The 10,210-nt window shown below is 35.5% G+C and overlaps 1 protein-coding gene across 1 annotated transcript; it reads left to right on the plus strand.

Annotated features, from left to right (window-relative positions):
• Nucleotides 1–1,868: 1,868 nt before the first annotated feature.
• Nucleotides 1,869–8,103, plus strand: LOC135689232 (uncharacterized). The gene is made up of 3 exons (XM_065206384.2): nt 1,869–1,969; nt 3,089–5,616; nt 7,494–8,103. The coding sequence occupies exons 1-2, from the start codon at nt 1,967–1,969 to the stop codon at nt 5,588–5,590; spliced, it is 2,505 nt and encodes an 834-aa protein (XP_065062456.2). The 5' UTR covers nt 1,869–1,966; the 3' UTR covers nt 5,591–5,616; nt 7,494–8,103.
• The last annotated feature ends 2,107 nt before the right edge of the window (nt 8,104–10,210 follow it).

Consider the following 10,210-nt stretch of genomic DNA (forward strand, 5'->3'; position numbering starts at 1 on the left):
TCACTGGTGTTGGGAATTCGTCATTACTAATAATTTCTTGTTATGATTATCATTACTACGTTTCAAATTTCACACGTCGATGCAATAACTTATTGTTGGCTTTCCAATTATTATTCCGTAACACAATAGTATTGCCGAGTTACAATGAAACGCTGTAGGAGATCGACGTATAAAGGGCGTTTTGAGTTGATTTTTAAATTTTAAGTAGATTTGTTTTTAGAGTTGGACGAGAGTGGATACATAGATTTCTGATAGCTTGCCGATCGAAGTTTACCAACTAATATGAGCGTTTGTTCTTAATCATTTTTTTGTACACTAGGGTATCAAAAGTATTGCACCACCTCGAAGGAGGAGAAATGGCACATGAATGATCGAAAGCTATTGTTATGCAAATTAATTCTGTTTTTAGAGGGCCAATGGCAATTGGTCGAAAGCCAAACAACCACCAATCAAAACTTCAATCTATTTAGAGCATTTATTTGAAAAATAACAGAAGCAAACGTCCTTTAACAGTTTCAAATTTCAATATTTTGACGGGAAGCCGCAAACTTTTGAAACCGCAAAAAGCCTCCTTGAAATGGATCCACATTTTTGGTCAACGTATTCTTGTGGAATTTCGCAATAGGCCTGGAAAATTCTTACAATTAATGATTCTCTGGCTTTTGGACGACCATTTGGATCACAGTTTGTAACATTTTTCATTTGAAGTCAAACTTTTTTAGCGATGTTAAAGATTGGACTTGATTCTGGCTATGCCAAAACTTTAATTTCTTTTGTATGGAAATAAATATTTGTAAAAATGGTTTCCGTTTACTCAGGTAACTTTTTCTTTTGTATTTGTGCAAAACACTCATTATATTTTCTGTGGACGGATTTTGAGCTGCAAAACCTTGCGCAGTGTTGAGTTTCATGCCTTTTACTGCCCCTTGGTGCTGTACGCAGTGAAATAAAACCGACAAATTCTTTCCCCTTTAACATCAAATTTATTTTGGTCGACAACTTTTCGGTTTCTTTACTACTGTAACATTCTCGAGAAATCTTTTTTGATTTACCGCAGCTGTTGTGGAGCTGCATTTAACTTGGTCAACATTTTTTTTAAAATTAAAGACCACTTCCCCGTAAATGTTTTATAGCGACTCGCCTCTCATTTGACGATTTTGTTTTCTCAGGCATGGTCTACATTTTTTCAAACAATGATGTTTTTCCGTAAAATTTACATTTCTAACTAGGTTTTCTATGGCGTCAGCAAAATTTGCAAACTTTTCCCGCCGAAATTTGATATAAAATATGCCTATTCCACCCAATTCATACATTCAAATGTTTTGCATTGTAAAAAAGTCGACAAAAAGTGCCGCCATTTTGAGCAGGGTGGTGCAATACTTTTGATACCCTAGTGTATATAGTGTAAAGATTTGTTTATTCTCGGGTCATTCTTTCGTGCTACCTTACATATGGATCGCTAAAAATACAACATCACCCCCTTGGAGATAGTAGTCGCCCTAACGAGAATGTCTCACATTACACAGTACTTGCATAAAAATATTTGTGATGTACTGACAGTGTTGAATAAAAGGCTTTTTTTAGAGTTTCAGTAAGGGTAATTTTTGGCATGCAGACTTGGTAAAACCATTAGGAAAGTCCGTTATTATCATTTTAAAATGAATGTTGTGAATTATATGCCACACAGTTAGATTGACAAGATGTATTGCAGAGGTTTGTGACAGCAACTTAAGAATTTCAGGTAATTATTTTTTAATCAGGTAAATTTGCCTTGCGACGGCCCATCCTAACCTGACCTCCTCAAAAACTAGCAAGGAACACCATATTAGCTTAACCTCTTACATGGATTGTGTGCAGCCTCGGTTCGAGTATCACAACGGTTCTTTTTCGTTTGGAAACTCAACTCAAGCCGCCGAAACTGAGTAGCAAGTCATGTTTGATTTTAGCAGTACAAGAATCTTCTGAAATGGTAAGATTAGTGGGATTTGTGTCTTATCGGTGAACGGAATTTGTTTCGAGTTTGACTGCGACAGTACTTTGTAATAGAAAACTGACGTGTGCGTGGCCTGGCCACCACATGGACATGGACATGGAATGATTGGCGTTGGGCAAATCACTCAATTAGAATCTCGTACACCTTTGTTAAAAATCCTATTTTAGCTGAAAATCCCCGGTGATACTGTTGTTTTTGTGAATATTTCGTACAATATCTGCAAGAGGGAAATGCTCACCATCTCTGTTGGTAGTCCGGCCTCTGTATTCCCAGATTTGACGCCCTGCTCTCTGACGTCCAAGATTTCAACAGTCGGAGGCCAAAAGGTCTAGGAATGGTAATTTGATAAAGCTCGACATGCTGCCTCTGAACGGTCTTAACGGTCAAAATCCAGAGTCTTAACGGTCGGGAGTGGTACACAAAGCTGGGGCGTGGCCCTAAACTTTTCCAAATTGTTGAATTCTGACTTTTGAATTTTTTAAATCTGATAATACCATTAGAAAGAGCTTGCAAAACTGAGCAAAATCTGTAAGAAAAGCAATGTGCTCTGACCTATAAGCAAAAAGTTCTGGCTGTTGAAACTTTTCATTTTTGTCAAACAACTTGCTTTCTGAAGTTTCATGATAGTACAGACGCACCATACTGGAAACTATGTTGCATGCCCGAAATATATTGCCCGCACACTCAAATTTTCCATCTGCACACTTTTGTGTATTGGCCACACAGAGTCCCTATGTGATTACATTTTACATTTTTCAGGCCCATAGGACTTCATAAAAATTGTAAGGTCTACATTTTATGAATTGCAGGCCATTGCACGCCTTCACCTTTCAAGGCATGCGATTTCCAGCATGCGGGCAAATTTCATAACAACAGGACTGATTTGTCAAGGTGTTAACAGCCAGTGGGATCAAAATAAGCTCTAAGTTTTTTCCTTAATCTTCAAATTTTTTTTGGGGTTAAATTGATAACATGTCTTGGTAGTTAAAAGAAGATGAAGGAGGGGAGAGTGAGTGAAATATCGTTAAAAACAATTAGGAAATGTTAAATGAAAAGTTAAAGTTATTGAAATTGCTTTTTCCTTTCATTTTGTAGATTTCTCATGATCAGGATAAAGCTATAGACATATCTTTGGATATGGTTAAGTCTCTGTTTGTTTTACCAAGTTCTGACAAGGAAGTCAGTAGAGTGAAAAGCAAAGATTCATTCAACAATTCAACAATTTCTGAACCTCTCACAGAGGAGTTTCTCCTATCCAGTTTTGGTGGCATGTTTTCTAGTAGTGAATTTAGCAGCTGGCCAGATTCAAATGGGATTGGAACAGACAAAGAAACCAAGAATGTAAGTTCTTATTCAAAAGGAAAGAAGAAAAATGTGAAGTTTAAGAAAGGTATTGATATAATAGGACAAGATGCCAGGAAAAAGAAACCAGCTTCAAAGAAGAACTTGAAAAAAGTTGATGGAACGGCACATCTTCCAAGAAATGGTAATAAAGCTTCAAAAAGTTCCAGTAACAAGCAAATTAATACTTCAAAGGACAAAGAACAAAATAAAACTTCACAAGAGATAAAAAGTAAAGTTAAGTTAACAGAAGTTGAAGACAACTGTGACTATTCTGTTGCAGATGATGATTTTAGTGATGATTCCTGTGCTCTAGTCATTGATGACAATAAGTTACTTGATGTAGTTGATTTTCAAACTGTAAACACCCCAATATTAAACGAAATTGCAATTAGCATACCAGGGAAAGGGCAAGCTGAAAAAGAATTTTCTAATATGCAAATTAGAGAGGTATCCAAGGCAAAATCAGCAGAAAAAGTTATTTCAGATTTTAAAAGAAAGGGGGACCATGTCAAACCCAAGATGCAGAAAAGAGATGAGAAGAAAGTATGTGTTGATAGTGTTAATTCTGTTTGCAAAGGTGAAATGATTGATCTTGAAACTATCAAACCTCTTGTAAAATGCCCAGTTTTTGAAGAGGCTATTTCAAAAGATAGTAGCTTTTTTCTAAACGAGGATCATAATGATAATAAGAAAGACTCTTCAGTTACTGCTTGTGAACCTAGTGGACTTATAGGCAGCCACCAAACAAAATGTAATGATACGAAACATGTACCTGTAAGTACATATGAAGGCTCAATGATGTCTTGTGTTGACAGAGATGATGTATTTGCTATCTTGTCAAGTGAGGTAGTGACTGATGCTGTTATTATTAGTGACTCAGATGTTGATGACGAATTGCCACTCATACAGCTGAAAAAAGGTAAAAGTGTTGAAAAAAGTTTTGCTCATGAAAGAAAAGCACTAAAAGACAGGTCTGATATGGAGAGGTCTGAAAATGAACTTGATAGGTTGACATATAAAGAGGTTACTCCTAAGATTTCATCTAGTTTGCAGCAAGCTGAAAATGTATTGTATAATAGTAAAAAGCAAACATCCCAGTCAGAAGAAAGCTTGCCGAGTGACTACAAATCGAATTTTGATCTACTAAAACATCTAGTTGGCTCTACGTCTACATCAAATCTCTTTCCAATTGTTACAGACACATGTATACTTCCAGTTGTGAATGAGGCTGCCTTTATCACAACTGCATGTGGCAACAAAGTTCCATTGCAAAACAGTTCTTATTTTAAACAAAATATCACTAGCTCTTGTCAGTCTGATAGCATACCAAGAGGATCAGTTGTAACAAGAACTCAGTTAACTGGAATACAAACTGTCACAACTGCATCAAGAGCAGAATATGATGATAAATATTTTTCTTGCAAATCTCAAGTTTCCTCACTTAGCACTGAGCAATATGTACCTGTCAGGAAAAAACAGAAGTTTACTAACACTTTTGATCAGAAACTGAATGAAACCAGAACAATGCCAACAGACCATTTATTATCTACTTCAAAAATTATTCAAAGAGCTGAAGGACAAAATTTTAAAGTATTGAGGGAAGAGGTAGATAGTACTGATGTTTCATGGTCTGTCAAGGCTCCAATATTGTCAGAGGTCAATGCATCCAGTAAAATGAATCATCCAGAAGTGTTCAGTCATAGAGAACATGAATTCAACTCATCAGTTTCTGATTCAAGGTTTGGGAATATTTCAAATCCTGACTTTTCTGATCTAAAGAAAGGGCCTTGTCAATCAGATTTACATCCTTGCCAAACCCTAACACAAAAAATACCAGCTTCAAGTAATGTCTTTTTAACTGAAAGTTCACACAATAGTAGCTATAAATTTGAAGCTCAAAATTGGATAAAAGATACAAGGACTATGCCAGAGTTAATCCCTACGTCAAAAATGGATCCTCAAACACAATCTTCTAATCAAGCTTCTTATGACTTGCTTATTGGTATTAAAAATCAGTTGAACCAAATCCAGAAAAATGTAGATACTTTACAACAAGATTACATGAGATTTAAAAAAGATTTTTATTCTGAAAAATGCCAGACAAGCTCAGGTTTAGCTCCAAAGAATACTGGTCTTGATGAAATCCATCTTGAAAGTAGCAACAATGGCATCTGTCTAAGTGCTCCTGGACAGCATATGCCAAAAATCACATTGAGGGGGATTAAAAACATAATTATTGATGGTGGTGACTGAAATCTGCATGTTTGGTATGAACAAAGGTAATTATGTCTTTTCTGTTCTTCTGAGCAATTCAATCACAAATCTTTATCTTTCATTCCCAAGACGAATAATTGCTTGAATAATGTTCTTCCAGTCGTTGGGTTCCTTCATTTTTAATCATTTTGGTGTTTCTTATGAATAGTTGTTAAGAACAAGCTGTTTATATCATTTGATAAAATAGCATAAATAAAGGAATCTTAAGTACGTTTTGCCAATATTTTCTGAGCCTGTAAAAGGTGTGATCACCAGAAGTTTCCCTTTGACATTTGGACCCTGTACAACATTCCCCCAAATAGATTGACTGATTTTAGTGAAATCTCTAGACAACGAGAACTTTCTAGCAAAATTTCACTTTATTTGTCATCCTGATTTTTTTGGATTTTGTTGTCTTCATGCACTCATGCTACATGTAATCACAGGCAACCTTTCCCTAAATGATTTTATTGTGTGGTGTCTGTAGTGTCTATTGTCAAGCACTGAACCATTACGTCCTCCATTGTATCACTGTCATCCATAGAAGTGTCCCCTCATTTCATGTTTATACTCAATTCATCAAGAAGGCCCCTAGCATTGTCTCTTGCAACCTTTGTGTTTTCTGCTGGTTAAACAAGACTATATAAACGACTGCATGCAGACGCTTTGCACTATCAAGTTCAGTATTAGAAGCAACACTATCTTTCCTATACATCAACTGAACCGTGAAGTTGAATAGGTACTTATTATATGGCAAGCCATAGTGGACAAAAGGTGGTTGAAAAGGAAACCATACGTTGAGATTTATATGATTAGGGTCCAGAATTATTGACATGTGGTTGAAATCATGATTGTTGGTGATCAGTTATTAAAGCACTGCTTCAGATAGCCTTGAGTTTCAAATCATGGTGTCTGAGTTCTTCGAATTTGTACTGTCCGAGTTTTTTCCGAAATTGTAATGTCCGAGTTTTTTCGAAATTGAAGCAGAAACTCAAGGCTATTGGAGGAGAACTGAAGCAACACTCTAAGAATTGATCGCTAACAATCATGATTTCAACCACATGTCAATAATTCTGGACCCTAATGATGTAAATCTCAACGTATGGTTTCTTTTTCAACCACCTTTTGTCCACTACGGCTTGCCATATTATTAAGCCCACAAAATAATACAGTGTGAGCCACAATGTTGTGTATTAGTTTTGTCCTTGAAAAAAGATTAATGATGGCTTTGAAATAAGCAACATTTTGAAACACACTAAAGCTGTTCATCTGAAACTCTTAAAATCTCAAGGCATAAAACCTCAGAACATAGATCGAGAACTCTAAGCTGGGAAATATATATAACCATTTGTGGACTGAAATAGACCAATCAGAAACGTGAGCACACGACTTGTGGTTAACCAATAAGGGCTGCTTGCCTATTGAAGATGTTACAAATGGAGTCCTAAGGTGAAAAACGGACTCTTTCTGTCTACACAGAAGCGGTTTTTCATGTTTATGTACATTTCAAAATTGGTGGATAGAACAACGATCGGGCTCTACCATTAACCAGAAATATGTCGTCATTATAGTTTTTATGCACGATCTTGGTTTTCCAAGTAAATGCTGCCCGATGGCAGAATCGCTTGTTTTGGTTGTTGTTTTTGATCGCAAGACTGAGGAGGCTGTTCTGTTTGAAGGGATTTTTACTGCTGGAAGAGACATTCTGTTGTATACATGCTGTCAGACGAAAGGCTTAGTAGGTTTCAAAATGTTGTTTTTTTCAAAGCCATTTTTGAAATTTTTCACCACAAAAAGATTGTTTGCCAAAAGATTTTATCAATAACCATGCTTGCGAAATTCTGTGAAATGTTTATAAACATTGAAACTGTTAAGATAACTATATGTTATTTTATCATTTTAGGCCAGGTGTTTATGACAACAGCTCCAGTTTGCAAAGAAGGCAAGCCAGCAGGAAATATGAAACAATTTCGAAACGTTAGAGGTTTGCATTTATGTTTTTAGAATAGACAAGCAGCGAGTTTTGACTTGTAGGAAATTTGTGCCAGAATTCTGTCTTGACTTGCTATTCACTAGGTCGGAACTAGTGTCCTTGTTAAATAGTTATTTGCTAAAGTGATAATAAAACTGAGCAACCAATAAATTTTTTTACAAATCAGCGCATTCTATTCAACTTTTTTGATGAAAAGTTGTAATTGTTACCAAGCATCTCATTTAGTTTTTTAATTTTCATTTTGGTTCTGTATAGATTAAGCAAAGGTTTGTTTATGTTTTGTTATTTTACTTAAGTTTGTAGTTTTTGAATGCTAAAAGTACTTGCCAAGTCTTCAAGGCACTCATTTTGCGTCTAAAATCAACTTGATTTAGAATTGATACCTGCATGAATAGCTGCATCAATGCTGGGTGCTTTTTGTCTTCTTGCTGCGTTTTTCTCATTACGTTATCAATTTTGTGTACATATCGTAGCTGTACTGTAAGTTGTTGCATAATTTGATACATTTGTCCAGTTTCTATGAATTGAAGTTCCTCTTCTGCTTGCTTTCGGCGTGTAAATGCTTGGGAATGTGCCAAACTGCACTTAATGCTCAGTTTAATTGTACCAACTAGCAGACAAATGTTCCTTTCAATTTTTAAGGGTTTTGGTTCTAGATAATTAGGGCTACAGGATATAAGTTTGCTTTCTGTGATTCGCAGTAAAAATTAACTGGCCTTGACTACATTTCAAAACTCTGCAATTTTTGTAAATATTTTAGTTTCATTGGCGACCAAGTTCACAATCATAGGTTCCCAGTAAAATATAGTTAGACAAGGTACAATTATCAGTTACCATTTCCATTGCCAGTATGCCAGGTTTTCTTTCACTAAGATCACATCTTAACACCTGCATTTTTTTTACTTATAGCCTGCTTGACTTCATTGCACAACCCTGTTGTCAAGTAAATTCATCTAGAATCAGGTTAAGTATGTATGTCTCCTAGATATGTAAGTATGTTGGAGACATACGTAAGTATTTTGGAGGTTATCTTTACTGTTGTCTCAAAATTTCATAACGACAGTGCATTTGATATTTTTGATGTGGTATTAGATAGAAATGTGTTCATGGTATAGCCCCGCTTAGGTATAGTATGGTAAATAGGTAAAACTGAAAATGAAGGCATTCACCATGCCCTTGAAATATGATAGGGATCTCATCATTATGTCAAGCGATAATACAGTCAGTAGGAATGATTTTCTAAGAGTTAAACTATTTGATATTTTGTGTGTGCATGATCTAGAGCTGTAGTTTAGAGAAGGCCTAGATGGTAAATGCAAGGAGTTATGAAAAGAGCTTTTGTTAATTGTTTATTTGAAGAAAGTTTCAGGTATTGATACATCATGAAACATTTTTCACATGATTGGCCATCATGGACACAGCAGGCTATTCGGGAAAGGTATGAAAAAGGGAAAAGGTATGAAAAGGGTAAAGATATAAAAAGAGTAAGACCAGTTCATCAGGCAGTTTGCCCATTTTCACTTTTCAGAAATTTGATTTAATTGAATCAGCTAGCAACAATGGCATTTTAAACCTAATATTATTTCAAACCACTTTAAACCAATGAGTGACTTCCAACCAAAGACACTATAATTTATTTGAGTATACGCAGTGATCTGAAACCGCTACTGCGCATGTGCTTGACTGCGCACAGATTGTCGATTCGGTCGTTGGAGATGCAGTGCAGTTGAAGATAATATCCCCTCCTGGTAGATTGTTATCAACTGCTTAGGAGAGAATCAAAAACCACATTATTATTGAGCTATACGATAATTGTGCTCTATGAAAAGAATAAAGAGAGCAGATTAAACACCATAATTAAATTGCTATTTTTCCTCAGCTTCCAAAAAGCTTCGCAAAAGCAACAGAGGTTTACTGAAAGTGGCTGACATCTCTTCTTTTAACCAACATCATGTTCAATTAACTTTAACTTAACGGAGTTTTCTGTACATTTTGATTGAGTAGGCTCAAAGGGAATGACTTGTCCAATTCAATTGATTAAAAAATGAAAACGTATGAAAATATTAGATTCATTCAAATTCGAAACTGTTTGCCAAAGTGTTCAGGGTCAGGTATTGGTTTATTTGTTGGCATATCCTCATTTTTTATCGTCTAAATTTGATAAAAGTGGTTTTTGTTCCTAAATGTTTTTATGTCCATTGCGAATTTACTGACAATCACATGCCATTTTCCAAAATCTCACCATTATTTTTAACAAAATACTATAGCATTCTGTTTAAGACTTGGCGAAGAATATCGGTTGATGCAAATATTTTCAACCTAAACACCATTTAGAGCATTTTGTAAATAGTAAGAAGAATTGGCCGTTTTTTCATTTTCAAAAAACAGTGTGAGAAACTCTTTAAAATGATGGTTTTTCTACGTTACTAGTAAGTTGTTCTTTTGTATTTTTACACAAAATGTTTGCATATAAGACCCAAATCCCAAAGGTTTTATACAGAATACATGTTGGCAGCACGAATTTTGATAGCCACCGGCATTAATACAGGTATAAACATTTGATTCAAGCATTGACGGCAGGGCCTAAAATAAGCGTGGATCTGACTCACTTTTTGGAGTTTTAAATT

Source organism: Rhopilema esculentum, chromosome 10, assembly GCF_057945365.1.
Source record: "Rhopilema esculentum isolate cy_ngs chromosome 10, ASM5794536v1, whole genome shotgun sequence".
Lineage (NCBI taxonomy): Eukaryota > Metazoa > Cnidaria > Scyphozoa > Rhizostomeae > Rhizostomatidae > Rhopilema > Rhopilema esculentum.